The following is a 19,689-nucleotide window of genomic DNA, read 5'->3' as shown; positions in this document are numbered from 1 at the left end:
AGACAAGGTCCGGAAATGTCGGATGCTTTCGGTGGGGGCTCCCATCAACTATCGATCATCTCAATGCATGTCTAGTTGATATGCTTTGTTGGACATGATCTTTGGTTCGCCGATGCTGTTTGAAACCCCTTCCCCCAGGGATTATTCCACAATTCGAGTGGTCCGGTACTCGGGATCTAGAAATGCTTCATCGACACTCTCTATCTGAATTATTTGCTTTATTGCCAATTCGGCGTAAAATTGGAACAACTTCATTCTAACTTGAGCTCTAATCAAGAGTTGATGCCCTGGTGTGACGGGTTAAATCGGCGTCTGCCTGTCCGGGGGGCCCCGGGGAAGGATCCACTATTTCGGCGAGCCTAAAATTCTTAGAGCCATGAGATGGTCTTTATCCGACCTCCGTATTTACATGCTGTCCCCTAATTCGACGCCATCGCCTCGCTCTTCTCCTTCAGCACTTTCTGTACCTCTGGTCTCGCCCTCATTCTCTGCATCCACGCCTCCACATGGGGAAATTGCTCGGTCAATTCCTGTACCACGCGCTGGTCCCCAACCACCAACGGCACTAAATCCTGCCAGGGGACAAAGGAGAGGTCTGCATACGTGCACTTGTCGCCCACGAGCCATTCGCGGTCCGTCAACACTTGGTCTAGCACGCTCATGACGCGCCGGATCTCCGCCGTGTAGCGTTCGATGGCCTGGGGCACCTGCTCGGGCTGCCGCCGGAACCAGCCTAGCTGTCCGTAGTACGGCCCTTGCCCGGACACTTGGAAATGCAGCCATTGTTGCAGCTGGTGGCGTTCAGGAAAGGTGTCATAGCTCAGCTGGTGGCTCTGATCGTAGGTCTCAATCAGGTAGTTCACAATGGCGCCTGATTCCCACAGGGTGATGTTCTTGTTGGGATCCACGATGGTTGGCAGCCGTCCATTGGGACAGAGGCTCACGTAGGGCTCCTTTTTCACCTCGGTGAAGTCAATCATGATCATTTCGTAGGGGATGTGCAGAGCAGAGAGGATGATGGCGACCTTCCACGGATTAGGCCCGATAGGGTGCGAATAGAGAGTGATGGGTTGCATGGTCTTTGCGGTTTTTGCTTGGAGGAACCGTGTTGGGGGCCCGGAAGGAATGGAAGGCTGTATTTGCTTGTCTGAGGTCTTGGGAGACTTTCTGTGGCCTCGATCTATCAAGACCGACCCTATATAGTGCCGGGAAGGATGGAAGGCTGCAGGCTGCATGGTGGGTCGCCGTCGCCGAATTTGCAATCATTTCGGCGACTTCGTTCCTCTTTGCTTATCTCATACTTTCTTGTAATGAGATCCTAGGGCCATTCTAGATTTGTTTTTCAAGGGTAGGTTGAATGTCCCACTTCAGGATATCACTTTAGTTGATTGGTAAAGTCTATATATGATCGACAAACGAAGAAGAGGACGACAAGTCCACTTCCGCTGGAATCGAGGTCCTGATGAACATAAAGACGTTTAACAAATCAGTAGCCAACTGGCAAATTGAGTGGACTAATGGAGACTCCGACTGATTTGTTGAGATCTGTTGGCCGGTCGTGGCTAAAACAATCAGATAGGACTGGAGTTGTACAGTTCGGGTTAGAAGTCGGCATTCCTCGCGATCATAAGGCCTTTATATATATGAGATTCCTTTCTCCGGTTGCTTGATCGATGCTAGTTGTATGATAGAGAAACTTCGAATCCTCCTTAAGCTTACTGCTAAGAATGAAAGAGATGTGTTTGTCTGGCTTCCGCGACAGGTAGGCTGTGCAGCTACTAGCTGAGACTATATATAACTGTTGAACTGAATGACGAACAGGGTTACGCAATTGGCCCGCTGAACTGGAGAAAGATACTGAAAATATTCTCGCTTTTGATTGTTTACCCAGAATATCTTGATGGCAGGAAAGGCAAAGACAGATACTTAGATAAATGAAAAATCTCGACCGTGTTGCACATTTGCAAACCATGTGTGGCTTATACTTTCTGCGCCACCCCCAAGAGTGGCGGAGGTGGCTGGTGCAGTTGGGGGAATGAGTCAAAAAGAAGAAAAAGAAGTTGAATGGACCTTCGCAGAACAAAACCAACTTAGAATAAAACACCATCAACATCCACCATCATCATGCCGTATCAGCTCGTCATTTTTGACTTTGACGGCACCCTGTTCGACACTTACGATGCCATCGAGTACTCCATCCAGTTGACCTTCCAGCGCCTCCTGCCCTCCCATCCTCCGCCTTCGTCCAGCGATATTCGCCCGCTTGTCTCCACCGGTGCGCCTCCCGGGGACACCTTTCGCAGTCTACACCCCGATCCCACCACCTTCGACGAATCCCTTTGGGTCCCCACCTACCGCGAGCTGTATGCCATCCATGGCCAATCCCGTACAACTCCCTATCCCGCCGCTCGCGACGTCCTACAAGCCTTGCACGACCGGAATCAACCCATGGCCATCATTAGCAACAAAGCTGCGGTGGCAGTGAAGGCGGCCTTAGAGAAGACCGACCTGCTTCAGTACTTTCCAGACTCCCTCATTCTGGGTCATGGTGTGGCCGGCGTGCAGCGCAAGCCTGATCCGTCCAGCTTCACGGACGTGCTCTGGCCGAACTGGAACGCCCTCGGGGCGCCCGATGGGGTGGATGCGGAGCGCGTGCTGATGGTCGGGGACACCTTGACGGACATTCTGTACGCAAGGAACATTGGCGCCCAGGTGTGCTGGTGTCGGTACGGCCAGGGTGATGTGGAGGAGTGCGAACGGCTGCAACCGGATCATACAGCGGAGACATTAGAGGATGTGCTCAAGATCGTGGAGAGCAGGTCGTGACTGGCGAGAAACGGTCTGGCATCTCACTCATGACATGGGACGATGGTGTAGGCAACTCTTTTCACGCGATGCGTATAGACATAGATGCACATAGACCTATTGCTCGTCTCAGTTCCCTGATACTGGGGATCAAGGCGTCTCACACCTCCCCCTTCCACCAGCATACTGGTCTGGAATTTCCGGGAGAGTATCAATCCCGCGTACGCCGTCTAACCTACTGACTGGTGCGCGTAACTGCGTCGTTGAAAAGATTTCCGGTCCGTGTAGGTGCCAGTCTAGTAGTAAATTAGAGTAGTCTTCCCCTGCCGGCAGCTAGGAGGCAACGGCCTGGTGTGAGCCCCAACTTCCCCCTTTCCTCTCCAGCATGCCTGGTCATTTCGCTATCCAAGCGTTGTCCACTCGTTTAATGCCTGCAACCCTAGTTTCCGCACATCTCTATTCCACGTTGTCCACGAGCACAGCTTGATGGTTCTTAAACCGCGGGGGCATCTCACATTTCCGGCTGGGTCTCCACAGAGGGATTTTGACACGGGAAAGTTCTATTTCCCCAGCTTTACATCACCTGTGTGGTGAGAGACTCAGGAGTCATGCAGTTCAATGGGCATACTGAATTCCACTCAATTCCTCGCCTCCGTGTCAACTTACCATATGCAATATGACGTCATATTCCTGGTTTGCCGGTGCGGGGGAAATCCACGAGTATCAGGAACCATCTGACCGTTGTTGTTGTTGTCAGTGCGTCCTCATACCAAGTTCTTGTTAGCTTCCTACATACTTCTTGATATCTCCACCATTGGATCTACAACAGTATGGCCTTTGCGCGTCGGCTCGCCATCCTTCCCGGTGGCCTAGGTAGGCATTGACTCCACCCCCGTTACATTCCCGTGCTGGGTATTGACTGCCTGTCCCCGAGTAAGGCGGCCTGGGCTCGAGTATCGGCAAGAAGCTCCGCCAACAAGGTGCTCGCCTAGCTATTCTGTATGCCCCCTTCGAGGCTGCCCGACGCGATGAGCTGCTAGAGGCTGGTTACGGCGAGCTGCCCGCACGCGAGGAAATCAGAACGTATGAATGCGACATCACAAACCCCGAGGCTGTCCAGTCCGTCTTCACCACCCTGAAGGAGGAGGTTCTCACCCCATCATCGACGACGCAGTCTGCCCGTGCCTTTCCCAGTATCTTGATTAATACGGCGGGCTATGTGTCGCTCAGTGATTTGGAGCTCACCCCGCCGGAAGAAACGCTAAAGCATCTGCATACCAATGTCCTGGGCCCCATGCTGTGCTCGCAGGCCTTTGCGCGCTTGTACTTGTCCGCCGCTGAGGTAGCTCATTCGTCACCCAACCCGCCGCCTCCGGGTCGCATCGTCAACCTGGCCTCTCAAGCCGCGCATGTGGCCCTCCATCGCCACGGAGCCTATTGTGCCTCCAAGGCAGCCCTGTTGGGGCTAACGCGCAGTATGGCTTCTGAATGGGGCGGCCGCGGCATTACGGCGAACAGCGTATCTCCGACGGTGGCCTGGACCGCTCTGGGACAGAAGGCTTGGGGGCAGGATGACGTGCGGGAGGCTTTCTTGAAAACGATCCCGACGGGCAAGTTTGCGCAGCCAGACGAGGTTGCGGATGCGGTTCTCTTTCTCTGTCAGGTATGCAATTGAACTATCGACCGAGGAGTGTTTGCGTTACATTCTAATTGGCGAAACAGGACTCAAGTGGTATGATTAACGGAGCGGACATTCGCGTAGACGGCGGCTTTACCATCAGGTAATCTCTGGACCGGTATTGAACCTTTACAAGTTGAGAGATCCACTATGTGATAGATGACTGATAGTTAATATGCTCCCTGGCTCTATGGTGCCCCCAAAGGTAGTAGTCACGGCTGCCAGGACGGTGTAGTAGCTGATGGGCAGAGGAGGCCTTTGGTATCTGGTGCTATATTGAGCATAATCAAGAATAATTCGGACATAGAGGTACCTATAAAACATGCTTGAAGACCCCTTTCATACATGCGAGTAGCGCTATGAAGTTTACTTTTCTCCATTATCTAGCCATGGCGGAAAAAAGTGAATAATAGAAACTGGCACCATACGTGAGCTTAGGCCTAGTTGCAAAGATCCAGGAATGTCAGGATTGACAGTCCCTACAATGGCACAACTGTGATATCAATAGCGCACTCCAGATGCCGCAAAGCTCCCCAAAAGAGCTACTTATCTCTCCATCACGCCGAACGGACCAACCACGTCCAAAGCATCTGGATTCTTAGATGTTAGATGTCGATGGCGGTAAATTCGCCCACACTTGGTACGGGAGTTTCTCTTCACTTTTGTTTTTCGCCAGTCTGTAAGCAAGCTAGTGAAATTGCGATGCCTCCCGTGAATGAGGGCGGAATGAGGGCGGTAGTGACCCATGGAACGGCGACAACAGGTAGTTTCTATTCCTGCGACGTCCTACCGCTGACTGGTTAGAGATAAGATTTTCGGCTGAAACCTTGGATCGTATCAGTTGGCCCGTTCGTCCAGCTGGTCCAGTCGCTGCCCTGGAGTCAGCCGCCGGACGAGGCCCGAAGTGACTCAATCCGGGTTAGCTACACGAGCTCGAGGAACCAAAGCAGCAGCGCGCTGCACTGTCGCTGCATTTAAGCCACTTTTCCAATCGATACTGTTTATTTCGGCGACAATTTCCGGGCCACATACAATGGACATAGTAACAATTCTTTCACCCTTTAGCAGTCATAGGAAACCGCGCGTGTCCTGAACTGTGGACGGGGTGACAGAATTTTCACAACAAGGTTTCCGGCTCCGATCTGAATCCCGTGTCTTTGGAACGGTGCCACACGTTGGCCCGTCCCAGAGTGGATTTATTAACACGAGCGTGTCAATACGCCTCTTTCCTTGGCTATGAGGATTATGCGCACAGCTACACCCTCACTACACGCAATATTCAGCTGCCCAAGTTAGGGACCCAGTAGAGGGCACTATTCTCTTACAGCAAATCAAACTTTAGGGGAAAAAAACGACGTATCCCTTCAGTAGATCACACCCCGAGGACGACACCAAGAATAAGGCAGCTCAAAGGACCAGAATCTCTCTTTTCCCTCGCCCAATTGATCGCCGCGATCGGCCCTGGAGCCACGGGAGCCTCAGACATGGAAGCATGCATGGAAACCTGAGGGAAACCCTTCCAGCAATCGTATGCACGCGCGAAATATCCTCTTTGAGAACCAGGTGGGCCCTGCCTAGGCTTCAAGGGCGCTTCGGGAAACCGGAGGTCTGCGTGTCAGGAGTGGCATAGGAGCTCGTGCAGCAGTATTAACAAGACACAGCTCCCAGTAGTTGCCTATGTCCCTCTCCACGTAATGAAAGTTCACCTCTCTCATTGAACGGCTTTAGACCCTGCCGGCTTGGCATTGGTTGTCCTCCTGTTGGCTCTATCAAGTGTCGACAGCTCAGCTGCAACAAACCATAGGAATTGGGCACTTGGGATACCTTGTACTACACCAGTACCTTGACAGGAGACACCCTGTACTCCTCTAAAGAAGCATTTCTTCCTTTGCAAAATGGTTTCCAGCGTTAACACTTGGGTGTGGTTCGCGGTAGTGCTGCTAGTCAGTAAGTGATCGTCAGGGAACAACGGCGTGACAGGATGTTAATCAGTGCTGATCGCCTATCGTGACAGCCCTACTGCGCTATATCTCCCGGACCTTGCAGATGGGAGTGCCCCGCAATCTTCAACTTGAAGACCTGATGATGTGCTTTACTGTCGTACGCATGACCTCCACACTGACAACAAATTAACGGCGCAATGACTGACAGCGATATCAGGTCTTCTACATCTTGCTGACCGTCTTCCTACTTGAAGTGCACAAACATGGCACCAACGAGATTCCCCCAGACCAATTTAATAGCATCGATCCCTCCTCCATCCCAGATCGTATCACAGGTAGCAAGCTGGTCATTGTGGTGGAGCAGATGTGGCTAGCCACCATCTGGGGGTGTAAGGCTTGCCTGCTTTTGTTGTACTCGACCATGACGTAGGTTCGCCTCACGGTTGATTTGAACATGGCATCTGATTATCTTCTAGATCCGGACTCTCGCAGCATCGAATCGTCAAGATCATCGGTGCCTTCTGTGCCCTTAGCTTCGTCATTGTGGAAATCTTATTCTTTGCCGCCTGGTGTCGTCCCTTTGCCGCATACTGGTCCGTACCGCCGAAAAACCTTCAGTGTTCCGTCTATCGCAATCACTTGATTCTGGTACTCACTCTCAATATCTCAACCGACTTGATGATCATGGCCATCCCGCTACCCCTGCTGGTGAAGGCGAAACTGAGTCTGGCCAAGAAGGTCACCCTGTGCGCGGTTTTCTCGCTGGGTGCCTTTGTGATTCTGTGCTCCATTCTGTCCAAATACTACTCCCTGTCCAATCCATATGGTGGTCAATGGGTGGATTGGTACGTCCGCGAGGCTGCCACGGCAGTGATCGTTGCCAACATCCCTCAAACCTGGACCTTGTTTCGCCGACTGTTCAACTGGCGGGCATTTTTGGTCCACTCCTCCTACGATCGCAGCCATGGCAAATACACCAGCCGCATGGACGGCTCAACCATCCATCTGTCGCGGTTCCGCGCTGGCGACAAGTCGCAGGGCCGGTCTACGATCGATCCAACCGAATCTGGCGAGTATATCGCTCGAGAGCAGCCGTTGGAAATTTGGGAGCACCGCCAATTTCAAGTCACGAATGAACCCGAGGAGCTGCGGAAAAGCAGCAGCCTGAGCCAGACCAGTAGTGGTAGCGTGGAATTCGACACGACCGGGTATCAGACGCAGCAGTCGCGGACAATTGTGACAGCAACTGAATAATTAGGTGTGATCTTCGGTCACCGGGTATATAAAAGCTATTTGTGTATCATCTAATTATAATGAATCTAAGATGCCCTCTGCCGAGTCATCTCTTCATACTCCCAATATCTTCCCAATTGAGTAATGCTAGCTAAACCTAAATAGGAATAGTAATTTGAGATTAAAAGGTTCTGACCAACCATCAGAATCGTTCAATATCCACTCATAAGCACTAACTGCTTCCTGCTTAGTGCGAGAGTCAGCTGCAGGGGCCAGGGACCGTTTGCCAAATCGGGAAATCGTGTATAGCCTCCAGGATCATGGCGGCAAATATCACAATGCTAGAAGGCATGAAAACCTCTCACTTTTGCACTGTTTCATTCGCCCAAAACTCCGCTGGAAATGCATAAAAGGCGAATTGATCCCACAGCCTCTTTGACTCCCATCTTCCATACCATCATCACTCATTCACAATGTCCCAATCTGATTCCTCTCTCAGCCTTCAAGGCAAAGTAGCCATCGTTACCGGATCTGGTAAACGAGAGGCATTGGTGCCGCAATTGCCACTCTCCTGGCCCACCACGGTGCAGCGGTTATCCTCAACTATGTCTCACCGTCCACAGGCCCTTCCGCTGCCACCGTGGCGCAGAGCATCACCGCGGCGGGCGGACAGGCCCTGGCCGTACAGGCGGACATCTCCCGACCTGACGAAGCAGAGAGGCTTGTGCAAGCAGCAGTCAATGCCTTTGGAAGGCTTGATATCCTAGGTTTGTCCACGTACACCTCCGCCTCCCTGGCTTGGACGCTTGCTGACGAGGACCAGTCAACAACGCGGCTACTGGCACTCCGGGACCGGTACTCCGCGCTGCGCCCGAAGCTCTTGCGACCACCTTTGCTGTCAATGTCTTTGGTCCAATCTACCTCATCCAGGAAGCAGTGAAGCACATGCCGCCACGCAGTCGAGTCATCAACATCGGATCGGTGGCGTCCAAGTTGGGCATTTCAGGATCGCCAGTCTATAGCGCTTCAAAGGCGGCGATGGATGCGCTGACATTTTCCATGGCAATGGAGGTACGCTGAACTCTGCAGCAGGAACCCACGTGGGAATTGTGCTAATTGCTGTCTAGCTTGGTCGCAATCATGGCGGCATAACCATCAACACAGTTTCCCCCGGTCCGGTAGATACAGATGGTCTGCCGCCTCAGGTGGCGGAAAAGATCAACAAGACAATGGTTCCCATGAGCCGAGTCGAGGAGCGATTGGGAACCGTGCAGGATATCGCGGACGCAGTGCTGTTGTTGTGCTCGGAGAAGAGTCGCTGGATCTCCGGACAGGTCATTTCCGTCAGTGGTGGAATTGTGGGTGGCTAGGATGCGATGGCTATGAACATGAGGATGTCTTGAGCACTGGGAGAAAAGGATGATAGGCATCCAGAATGTTAATGGACAGGATACTTTCGACAAGATCAGTTCCTTCCTTGCTACCCATGCCGAGAAGGTCCAGCAAGGACCGGATATCGTCAAGGTACAACCCTGGCTGGGTAGAATGAGAAAGTCGAGACACTGTTACAAGAACCCAGAGATGCAGTTTCAGACAAGAGTCGTTGTAGTCGGTTCTCTCCATCTGTGGAATAAGCGTTGATAACTTCCACTGCAGATATTGGCGTTCGTGAGCGGTAAAGAGGAAGATATCTTGCTTCATTGTGGCAAGAAAAAGTAATAGCACCAGCCGAAGTGCTTCGCGGAGTTGCAGGATTGGGTTTTCTGTTGCAACTAAATCCAACTCGGTTGGCCTCGACATGGAAAGCAGGAAATGTGTGGCTGGGCCAAACAGTTCAATGACAGTGAGGTTATCCTCGTTTACCCAGGCTGTCTCGGAACGACAAAGGGACCCGGCAGTGTATTGGACAATGGAGCTCGCATAACTGAAGGCAGCCGCGACGTCACGGAAGCAATCGTATCTTGCAGTAAGGTCCCTTAGAAGGCTTCTCAGAGTGGGAGACAGCATATCGGGAATTCGAGCCGCATACCCCGGCGGAGTAGGCAACCGAGGGCGGGAGTCTTCCATCACGCTGCCCACAACATCAAGCCTGACGCCGAACAGTTAGCCAATGGATGTATGACGGGACGAGAGGATGTAAGGGGTTACCAAATGGCAAAGCGCGTGACACTGTCGTCTAGGCCCCGGTATCCACCCCTCAGGTGGAGGATACGGCCCAGGCCACTGATATGAATTTTCCAGCGATCTAACGTACCAACATAGAGCTATCTGTCGTTTAGCATTCATTCAGCGGTAGGGTGAGAAGATTGACAAACATCGTGACAGGTCAGGCCCAATATGGCCGTGATGACCCCTTGGCTAAGACTCTCACGGGTATCTGCCAGCCGGTGTGTGACCTGCCGAACGCATTGTCCGTAGTAACTCAGACACTCCGTACTGGTCGCATACTGATAACCCTGGGCCCGCAGGCGTTGATCGAGAAACATGGCAGCATTAGCCAAGGCCACCAGGATGGCAGTGGCGTCAGTTAATGCCATGGAGAACCAGACGGTCCGGAACGGACGGAACACGTAGTCGCGGTCCGTAGTCACTACGCAGGTTAGATAGGCAAACTCAAGGAGGCTCCGGTAATTACAGGGGCATACTGAAGTGCATGAGCTGTAGCGCTCGGTCGCTCATAGGGAATAGGATAAAATGTCGTATTACATGGGTCAATCGGCGCTGGAATGTGTTCTGTCACTGGATCTGACGGGGCTCTCAGGGCCACAGACCAAGTTCGTTGCTCCGGGCGTGTACGACGTGATCTCCCAATGTCGCGCATGACATGGCGTCGGATGGTGCGCTGCGTTGAAGCAGACTTGATCTCATCGGGGCGCGAGATATTTACGAAGACGAAATCGTCCTCTACCGGGGGAGACAGCTTCATCGGGGCAGATAGTTCAATCGGATTGACTCAGAAGGATATCTGCGAGAATGCGAAACAGTCTGGAGACGGGGGAGTTCAAGGGGCCAGATAGTTATTCCATGTTATGCACATCAGTTAGTAATCAGACTGCATAACCGGTGCATCAGCTCCGTTGTCGAAGGATCAAAACTCTATCGAGCCCAGAAGCCCCGGAAAGAGGGGTGATTCCTCAGCAAACACCGCAAAGGAGTCATCGTCCGTGCGATGATCGAAGCCTGGCCACAGGATTCCTGCATCAAAGCCGACCGAAGGCAACTTTGCTGGGTCTGCTCGGGTCCCCCAGCACAGAGGACATTCATGGGCATTGTGCACATCACTAGACGACCAGTTACCCCCATTCACCGGCCGACCTGCGGCCCACGGATAATCCTCCGTAGTCATCTCAATAAGCATGCGCATAATGTCTTTGTTGATGACGATGGCCGTCACCCGGGGCAAGTACCCCTGAATCGTGTCTGCCGAGGACACCGAGATGTGGCTTGCTTCGCCATTATCAGGAGACCAATAGACCGGGATGCTGTCCGCCAAGAGATCAAAGATATCCCGCAATGGTTCGGCTTCAGTCCACCGCTCGGACAGGACTGCCAAGATCACGGAGCACGTCCGAATGGCAGTGCCAATCTTTGGTGACTGAATTTCGACGGATCGATGCGATGGTGGCACCACCCATAGGCAGTATAACAGCGTAATCCCTATACCAAACTGACTAAGCAGCTAAGAAGGGTTTCAGTTGCTGTTCTAGAGATCGTGCGGGGGATGGTTACTCACACCCGGCCATAGTTGAGCCGTCTGACGGCTCTTGAGATACTTCCAGAATGTCAGTGCAATGTCGGTACAAGCTCTAATGCAATGCTCCATGACCAAGCCACTCATGTTCGCTTTCGTAGGCCGGTAAAGGAGTAGCACTGTATAGTTGTACAGCATGCCTACCCATCCTTCGCTGGTGTAGCCCTTAGAGAGAGGGTCGCTATGGGGTTCCAGCTGCGCTTTCCAGTCATTGAGCACCTCAAGCATATGAAGACGCCATTGATGAGATCCAGCAAATCGCTGATCGTAATCCGCCCGCATCATGATGCTCAAGATGCGGGATTGAATTCTCCTCCCGCGAATCAGGTGAAGAGCGGACGACACTTGGGTCCTGCGCGGGGTGGACTCGTCCAGATCCGGCCGATCAGCCCGGGCTTGCCATTCTTTTATCTCATCGTCGTTCATGTTCGCAAAAGGCTGATTCATTAAGTCAGTTCCTCCAATTCAATATTCTGCGAGCGAGATCTCACCTCAACTTGGATGTCTTCGTCCACGAGACTGCACGGGACATGATAAACCCAACTGACCAGGCGATCAATCGCGTAAGCAGACCAGAACACACGGCGCCGGATCTGCCTCTCACAGAGCAGTTCTTGCGGTTGGTGTTCTACTGCTGATAAATGCAACTGTGCAATCACGCAGCAACGCACGGCTGCAGAAATCATTGTCAAAACCGTTTGCGAAGAAGGCGAGTGAAGTGCATGCAGCGTGCACAGTAAGTAGGCTTGCGCATGCAATACAGGGTCAAGACAAGCGAATACAGCATCTAGAGATGATGCAGCGGAGGAATATAGAGCCTGTGATCTTCAGCGGGGGCGTGATGTGATTTGACGGTACTCCTACCTGAGAAACTTTCATATCTCGGGTTGATACTCGAGGTGCGATCAAAAGGCTAACGGCAAGTGCCTGGCGCTAGCTGTCAGCTTATGTTGCATGGTCTTCGCAAATGACCAACCATCTTGATGAAGAATGCTTTCCACTGCTCTTCCGGCGGCAGAGGCACGCCCAAGTTCCTGGACGCTTTCCATGCATCGTACCAGGCGATGAAGGTTTCTTCGTGGAGAAAGGGATAGCGCGGGTTCACGCGCTTTAGGAAGATTTGGATCAGCTCATCCTGGGTCTGTGACGAGATCTCCGTCTCATAGTTGGTCCCTTCCAGTGACCCCGATTGTGGCGTGTGAAGGGGGGGAAGTATGGTAATAGAAGGGGTACTCCCAGCTTGGGTGCCTTCGCCATCACCCGGGCCATGGGATGAGAGACGAATTGCTGGGAATGTTGCTTCTTCAGTCTGGGCTCGGGTTATTCGTCCTTGCGGCGGTTCGAGTGACTCTGTCGGATGCACGTCTGTCTTCCTCAGGCCTGGAGTTGGGCCCGGCTCGAGAGTAGGATCAGTGGAACCATGTTGTTGGGACTCTAGTTCGATGATCCGCTCCTCCAGAGCACGGGCATATCTAATGTGGTCAGAAGCAATAATCCCTGGCTATCAACCTGATGAGGGAGCAGCTCACTCCGGATTGACGCGGCTCTTCCTAGCTGGTCGTTGACTAGGTACACAGGCTGATGTATGTCAGTTGCGACAGAAGATCAAAGGGACTAGTACCATTAAGAGAGATTTACCTGCTTGTGCCTGTACACAGTTGGTGCATGGTCGAGGCCGGCTGCACTATACAGTAGCCCTTACATTAGCCGGTATCATTGTGTTGGCAATGTTGGGGGCAACATGCTTTCTGTTTGCGAATACGGCAGCGTCGGCAGGCCAACCGAGGTGAAGGTGCCGGACTGGGCGTCATATCAGGTCCTGAAGATGGTGTGTACCCGTGACTTCAAGAGTTACTACATGTCATTGGCCCTCAAAGAATGAAGTTTTATGATAGTAGTAGATGATTCAGAAGAAGGTGATTGATCGATGGATTGATTGGTACCAAAAACACCAGTCAAATGCCCCGAATCGGGTAAGCTTCAGCTGATGTAATGGCTGACTAAGTGTACTGCCTCAGGCTTCCTTTCAGGCTTGCCTTTTTGGGAGATAATCTCTATGGATTGTGAAGATCAGAATGTTTGACATCTCATCTTATTCGACTCAGGATCTACTCCATTTCAGGGGTACTCCTCCTAACACTTATTAGGTACATTTCTCTTAGTTATATACATCAGGCTCATTACACGTCACTGCCAGCTTACAGTGGCGGAGGGTTCAGGTCCAGCCCATCTACTGTCAGCTTGAAGGAGTCATTGCGTGAGTAACTCCCCGCCACGTCCAGATCTAACCGGCCGCGCTCACAATCCTCCATATCAATCTCCGTGATAGACAGTGCGGCTGCCATTGCTGGATCATTTGGATCACTGGCGTCAGTCACATCATCTGTGCTCACTTCCCAGATGGGGTCACTGAGGACTTCTCCCAGGGGACCGACAATGCAGGAGCCGCCCCGACACACATAGTCATCACCATTGTGTTTGTCCTGGGAGTTGGCCGTGATCCGTCCAGGCAGTTCCCGGCGTCGCACACATTGGTTGGCGGATAAAACGAACGTACGGCCTTCTCCGGCCACTGTGCGCATCAACGGCAGCCAGGTATCGCGGGCATCGGCCGTCGGGGCTAGATAGAGGTTGACATTCTGAGAGTACAGGCTCTGTCGAAGCATCGGCATGTAATTCTCCCAGCAGATTGCGGCCCCGATGGTCAGCCGAACCCCATTAAGTTCAGTGGTGACAGCCTTGAGGGTGGAAGGGGATCCTTGAGCCCAGATCAGACGCTCCGAGGCCGTCTGTGAGTCACCAATTAGCTTGATCAACATAATCTTCTCAGAACGACTCCTTGCCACTCACCGGCATGACCTTCCGCCGCTTGCCCAAGGCGCCATCGCGCGGATCGACATAGATAGCGGAACAATACAGGCTACCCCCGGCGCGCTCAATGACGCCACACACGATGAACACACCAGTTTCGCGGGAGATTTTCTCCAGCGCCTCTCGGGTGCCATCCCCGCGGTATTCCTTGCCTCGCGGAAGAGGCAATCTACGGTTCACCCAGTCGTCCCCAGCTCCCGTGGGGGTGTCACCCAAGTCGACCGCCGCATGGAAGTATTCGAGGAATTGGTCGCGCCCATGAGCGCCACGGGCACCTACAGCTGTGCCAAAGTCACAGGTTCTGGGATAGCCCCCAAGATATGCCTCGGGAAAGAGAATCAAGTGCACCCCGCGGGCCGCAGCATGGCGAGTCACTCGCTCCAGAGCCGCCAAGGTGGCTGCTAGGGTGGACTGGGTGCTGGCTTGCGCCACCGCGACCGTGAGCTTCTGCGGCATATCGGATTCTAAAGAATACCAAAGAATGGAAAGGGAATTTATAGGTGATGGGGAAGAAGAGAAGCTGCAGATGATACGTGCAGAAAGTCTAAATGCCCTCCCTCCTCTCGTGCGGGGAAGACAAAGACTAACTTAATATACTCCGTCGGATATTGCGGGCCGGTCGGACCTTCAATCGGCGATTGCCATCCGAACACAAGACCCAGAAGTTCCAACCCGCAGTCCATAGAATATAACAACCAGATATCATTGCTTGAAGAGCTTGGATGCTACTCCTCTGATGATTATTTACACGGGGATATTCTGCCCTAGCATCGCCCCTGCTCGGCAGTATATTTCCCTCTAAGCAATCTCCGTTACTCGATATTGACCAGTAATGATGCTGGACCCATTCGCCTGGCTGATGCTCTCGACATTGGAATCCCCCGTTAGTGTCCAAGTACTGCTGGAATCCAGATACACGGATGCAGACCCCGTCGTGTTCGCCTCGTTCAGCGCGCCTGTCCAACTTGACCCGATCAGGTACAAATTGATCGCGCTGATGTCATCCACGTAGATGTCGCCGATGACATCAATCCCCGTGAGATACACATGGGCAGTGCCGCCGTTCTCCCCCGAAGTACCCCAGTCGCTGTCAGCAGTGATATTGGCTAGGATTCCCGATCGTATGGAGATGGTGACATCGGTCAAGTACACATAGGCCTCGATGTTGGCCACAAAGAGCAAGGCGTAGGTACCATTGGTCTCGGATACAGAGCCACCGTTCACATAGGCATAAGCGGTTTCCGTTGTGCTGCTCGAGACTGTGCTCACGATCTGAAATACACCATTGTTCTCCGTTCCGGAGGAAAGATCACAGTCGGTCAAGGTAAACGAGTTTGCTCCATCAATACATGCCACAGGAGCAATGGCTGAAGTGCCAGTAAGGGAACGAGCTGTGATATTTCCAGTGGAATAGACCAATGCTGAGAGGGCACCATATGTATATGCGGCTGAGTCCTCTACCACAATGAGACCGCCGCCTTGGTCAGTGGCGATGGCACTGCCATGGCCATCATACGTATAGATTTTGAGATTGTCGCCGTAGATGATTCCCCCTGCGGTATAGATGCCATGTGAACCATCTCCTTCCGCGTGAATGTACACATTGGAGAGATAGGCGGTGGCGCCGTCCTCATAGGTGTGTAGTCCATTGGCACTCAAGCCATTGGTGGTGATGGTGCTTTCTGTAATATAAATCGTGCCATTGGTCTCCACACCGACTGCGGCATTGAGATCCGTGAAGGAGCTGTCATCGCTGCTGGTCGTGTTACCAGTCTTGACTAGTGTCACATCAGACAGTGTAGCAACGCCTGTCTCTTTGACAATTATGACTGCTTCATCGGTTCCGGTGGCAGTCAGGGTTGTATGGGCAAATGTCTTGGTTGACCCACTGACATAGTATGCAGCTGTTGTGGGAAGGGAGCTCGTAGTTGAGGTTGCTGCAGCATTTACTACTGCCAACAGGTGATAAACTCCTCCTATGAGGGCGTTCCAGGGCCGGATAGGCATGATAGGGATGAAAGTAACCAAGATGCAGGTTCTAGTTTTGTGGATTTGATTGACTGAGTGCTTCACGGCCTGCCAGTGTTGTTATGGGGGCCTGCTATGGTGGCTTATATACACATTCTGCGTGCAATATCCCCTTCTTTCGTCGTATTCAATATCAAGTCGGAACGTGGCCCATCGACGTGCTTCGGGATTTTCCCCCAGGTAATCCTTGTTTTATTTTCACTATCCACGTGTGCCCCATCAAATGCAGGACCCTGTAGGAGTGTCCACTCTGGAGATGTGGGGGAATAATGCGGGGAACTGGATATGACTGATGCATTCTCCTGCCTGTATTGCGTTACTCCAAGGGCCTCAACACCTCGCCATATAGTTCTCTTGACCAACTTGCCGTACCTGCTACCTGAGGATCGGTATCTGGGGTAGATATTCTTTCTAATGGCTTTATATGATTAATATATCCTTCGGCCCCACGAATTTTATGCTGCGAAGCAACTCCAACACCTTCTCCTCTCTCCTCAAGAGGTTCAATAGAAACGCTTTCACACGTAACCAAAATCAAAATAGCCGTTTGTTTAGCTTATGCTCGTCATCAAAAGATTGGGTGGACACATCTTAAGAGCAATAGCCCGCTCATATAAATCAAGTACTTGCCGTATTGTCCTGGTGAATGTCGGCTGCGGAGATATTAAGCTTGATTAAGGTGATGGAGATGTGGAGCCGAGAAAGAGGACGCGGCCCTATTTTGTCCCCATTGCCATGACTCTTCCTACAAGGCCGATGAATGATCACCAATTACAATGCTTGTCCTGAGGCGATGACGCGGCAGTCCTCTCCATAAGCCGTGAAAATGGTGTTTGTTCAAATGATCCTTGAACGTTCAGTGATTGGAAGCAGCTCTCCGGCGATTCATATATTAAACCCGGTACACTTCCTCCTAAAATTCGATCCAACGCATCTCTGTCCATCCCAGTCCATCTTCTGCATTCGATATGCTGGCTTTCCTTGTCCTTGCTGCTCTTGGCGCAGCCACAGTTACCGTCCACGATTCCAGTGACTTTGCTGATCTTACTGCTGATGCAGCTGATGATGCGTTGACGGCGGATTGGGATTATACCCCGACCACATATCAAGTCGATTCCATCGTGGGGGCTTACGAGTACTCCGACAAGACTGATACTATAGCGCATGAAACGCTTACCGTCACTGCCAATGATACCAGTGTCCTTGTTATCACCGAAGGATCAGACGTGAATGTCTCCTACTCGACCATTGTTAAGCACGGCTACTCCAGTGATCTCTACCAGTCCAGTTTCTTTGGCCTAAATGCAGCCGTCAATGTGGCCAACGAGTCCGTGGCATACCTCGACCATGTCAACGTGACAGTGCATAACGGAGCAGCCAATGTCTATTCCTATGGAAACAATACCTACGTTTCCATCTCTGACTCGAGCTTGTACAGCTCCGGTCCAGTTTCGCACGGCCTGTATGCAGCCGGCTACGGCACCATCGTGGGACGAAACTTAGAGCACTACTCGGGAGCTTATAGATCCTCTTCTTTTGCCGGGGACAGCCCTCAGGGCTACGTGTATGTGTACGACTCAGTGGCCCACACGGCGGGTATCGGAAGCGCCATCATCTACGGCCAGGGCACCGTCTACGCTGAGAACATCGTGGGGTATGCTGAACAAGCTCCCGTTGCATTCTTGGATACCGCCCAGATTGATATATACGATTCCGATCTCACTGCGGGCCTGCTGGCGGGAGCAGTCGTCTTCTCATCTGGGACTCGGGGATCTGGCTCGGAGATCAACTTCACCAACTCTCGTCTGACTGTCCTCCCTGAGGCAGCGGCAGCGCTTTGGTTCGGCAACGTTATTGCCAGCTCCCACTTGGCAAGTACTGCTATCAACACTACGTCGGGGATCTTGGTCATTGCCAATTACTCTCAAGTTACACAGGACTTTAGCTACTTCGCGGACTCCACAGCCGCCGCTGAAGCAACTATCACAGTGTCCGCATCCGAGTTGGAGGGAGACCTTGTGGCGTACAATGGCAGCAGTATTAGCTGGTCGCTGACGGACTACTCTTCGTGGACGGGAACAGCCTACTCGGGCTATGGCATCTCAACCTTTGCTGTCTCACTGGATGCGACATCCACGTGGACATTGACCAACGACACGGTGCTTAACAATTTCACAGATTCGGACCGGGCGTTGAGCAATGTGTACAGTGCTGGATACACATTGTACTACGATGCGAGCGCAGCTGCGAACCGATGGTTGAACGGGACGACCAAGCAGCTGACTGGTGGAGGGTCTGTGACGCCGGCGACGACTGAGCAGCTTGCGCGATAGGTCTTAACTGAGCAATAGTTTTGCGCAGCATGATGGCATCTTCATCTGGGAAAGATGATGTACCGACAAATGTCTACAGTGTGTAGTGGCCGTGATGATGATGGCTTCCGTGATGATTCAGATTTTTTTTTGTATACGGCCCAAGATATTAGGGTTCTAGCTTTAGTAAACGATAGTTTGCGAGGTCAGTACGAAGATTCAGCTGATAATTGGCATGCTGCGCGCAGTAGATAGTGGATGACATTTGCATGGAGGGATCCTGGCAGCAAAGGCTGGGGTTTAAGTAAGCAATCCGCGGGATGGATTTCGATTTGCCTCATCGAGAGCGTCAGCCCCCTTTCTTTCCATGGTCAACTCTCTATCGCGAACCCCACGCGCCGTTGAGCCCAATCATGGCTTCTTCCCTCATCATCGGACTTCCTAAGGTCTATGCCAATCGTGGTCGCAAGTGTGTGCCTCCAACCAATGACTTCCTACTTGGCACCTGGCATGTCACGCACTCGAGCCTGCCGCTTTGGAAGGGCAAGTGCAATGTCAACATCACTTACCAATTGCTTCCCCCAGATCCCTCCGGCGTGGTGAGAATTGATGATCTGGTACAATATCAAGCCATCGGATCAAAGAAGGTCAAGTCGGTTCATGGCGTGGACACCCCGACCCCGGGGAACCAAGGGGCCTGGGACTGGCGCGGTAAAGGTTGGCTGATGATCGCGAGCTCACACTGGGAATGCCTCGGCTTTGGCCAGGCCGTGGAAGAAGACAATCAATGGATGGTCACATACTTCGCTAAAACCCTCTTCACCCCGGCTGGCATTGACATCTACTCTCGCAAGAAGGAGGGACTTCCCTCGGCCATGGTCGACGAAATTCTTCAATGCCTCCATGGTCTTGGTGTTGAGGAGATCACCGAGCTCGCCCGTGTGATCTTCCCAATCCCACAAATGTAGATTGAGACAATCCGCAGAGCAGGGTGAAGAACGTCACCCTCAAAGTGGATATGTTCGCGGACTGTCGACGATGGCACCCTTTCCGTGGTCATGTTAGTGG

General features: G+C 52.4%; 9 protein-coding genes across 9 annotated transcripts; 5 read left to right on the top strand and 4 right to left on the bottom strand.

Annotated features, from left to right (window-relative positions):
- Positions 1-418: 418 nt before the first annotated feature.
- On the bottom strand, positions 419-1,235 carry BDQ94DRAFT_180901 (glutathione S-transferase family protein; the record flags this gene model as incomplete). The annotated part of the gene is made up of 1 exon (XM_026773766.1): positions 419-1,235. The coding sequence occupies one exon, from the start codon at positions 1,233-1,235 to the stop codon at positions 420-422; it is 816 nt and encodes a 271-aa protein (XP_026623910.1).
- An 889-nt stretch (positions 1,236-2,124) lies between these two features.
- BDQ94DRAFT_161068 (NAD(P)-binding protein) lies at positions 2,125-4,590 on the top strand (the record flags this gene model as incomplete). The annotated part of the gene is made up of 4 exons (XM_026769310.1): positions 2,125-2,726; positions 2,780-2,994; positions 3,744-4,468; positions 4,528-4,590. 4 exons carry the CDS (start codon positions 2,125-2,127, stop codon positions 4,588-4,590), a joined length of 1,605 nt encoding a protein of 534 aa, XP_026623909.1.
- A 1,788-nt stretch (positions 4,591-6,378) lies between these two features.
- On the top strand, positions 6,379-7,756 carry BDQ94DRAFT_180898 (uncharacterized protein; the record flags this gene model as incomplete). Its single annotated transcript, XM_026773765.1, has 4 exons — positions 6,379-6,430; positions 6,498-6,583; positions 6,644-6,852; positions 6,903-7,756. The coding sequence occupies 4 exons, from the start codon at positions 6,379-6,381 to the stop codon at positions 7,678-7,680; spliced, it is 1,125 nt and encodes a 374-aa protein (XP_026623908.1). The 3' UTR covers positions 7,681-7,756.
- A 376-nt stretch (positions 7,757-8,132) lies between these two features.
- Positions 8,133-9,029, top strand: BDQ94DRAFT_172649 (SDR family NAD(P)-dependent oxidoreductase; the record flags this gene model as incomplete). The annotated part of the gene is made up of 4 exons (XM_026772000.1): positions 8,133-8,193; positions 8,250-8,426; positions 8,483-8,730; positions 8,787-9,029. The coding sequence occupies 4 exons, from the start codon at positions 8,133-8,135 to the stop codon at positions 9,027-9,029; spliced, it is 729 nt and encodes a 242-aa protein (XP_026623907.1).
- Positions 9,030-9,039: 10 nt separating this feature from the next.
- BDQ94DRAFT_161065 (uncharacterized protein) lies at positions 9,040-10,585 on the bottom strand (the record flags this gene model as incomplete). Its single annotated transcript, XM_026769309.1, has 5 exons — positions 9,040-9,748; positions 9,808-9,923; positions 9,975-10,249; positions 10,305-10,325; positions 10,366-10,585. The coding sequence occupies 5 exons, from the start codon at positions 10,583-10,585 to the stop codon at positions 9,040-9,042; spliced, it is 1,341 nt and encodes a 446-aa protein (XP_026623906.1).
- A 162-nt stretch (positions 10,586-10,747) lies between these two features.
- On the bottom strand, positions 10,748-14,737 carry BDQ94DRAFT_172647 (nitrilase; the record flags this gene model as incomplete). The annotated part of the gene is made up of 7 exons (XM_026771999.1): positions 10,748-11,338; positions 11,393-11,848; positions 11,902-12,228; positions 12,275-12,337; positions 12,387-12,882; positions 13,613-14,199; positions 14,261-14,737. The coding sequence occupies 7 exons, from the start codon at positions 14,735-14,737 to the stop codon at positions 10,748-10,750; spliced, it is 2,997 nt and encodes a 998-aa protein (XP_026623905.1).
- A 259-nt stretch (positions 14,738-14,996) lies between these two features.
- Positions 14,997-16,288, bottom strand: BDQ94DRAFT_180893 (uncharacterized protein; the record flags this gene model as incomplete). Its single annotated transcript, XM_026773764.1, has 1 exon — positions 14,997-16,288. One exon carries the CDS (start codon positions 16,286-16,288, stop codon positions 15,080-15,082), a length of 1,209 nt encoding a protein of 402 aa, XP_026623904.1. The 3' UTR covers positions 14,997-15,079.
- A 989-nt stretch (positions 16,289-17,277) lies between these two features.
- On the top strand, positions 17,278-18,642 carry BDQ94DRAFT_172645 (uncharacterized protein; the record flags this gene model as incomplete). The annotated part of the gene is made up of 1 exon (XM_026771998.1): positions 17,278-18,642. One exon carries the CDS (start codon positions 17,278-17,280, stop codon positions 18,640-18,642), a length of 1,365 nt encoding a protein of 454 aa, XP_026623903.1.
- A 392-nt stretch (positions 18,643-19,034) lies between these two features.
- Positions 19,035-19,589, top strand: BDQ94DRAFT_172644 (uncharacterized protein; the record flags this gene model as incomplete). Its single annotated transcript, XM_026771997.1, has 1 exon — positions 19,035-19,589. One exon carries the CDS (start codon positions 19,035-19,037, stop codon positions 19,587-19,589), a length of 555 nt encoding a protein of 184 aa, XP_026623902.1.
- Between the last annotated feature and the right edge of the window lie 100 nt (positions 19,590-19,689).

The sequence above is a fragment of the Aspergillus welwitschiae genome (genome assembly GCF_003344945.1).
Source record: "Aspergillus welwitschiae strain CBS 139.54b unplaced genomic scaffold BDQ94scaffold_27, whole genome shotgun sequence".
Classification (NCBI taxonomy): domain Eukaryota; kingdom Fungi; phylum Ascomycota; class Eurotiomycetes; order Eurotiales; family Aspergillaceae; genus Aspergillus; species Aspergillus welwitschiae.
The sequence above is the reverse complement of the archived record's forward strand: the minus strand, read 5'-3'. Positions and strand labels throughout refer to the sequence as shown.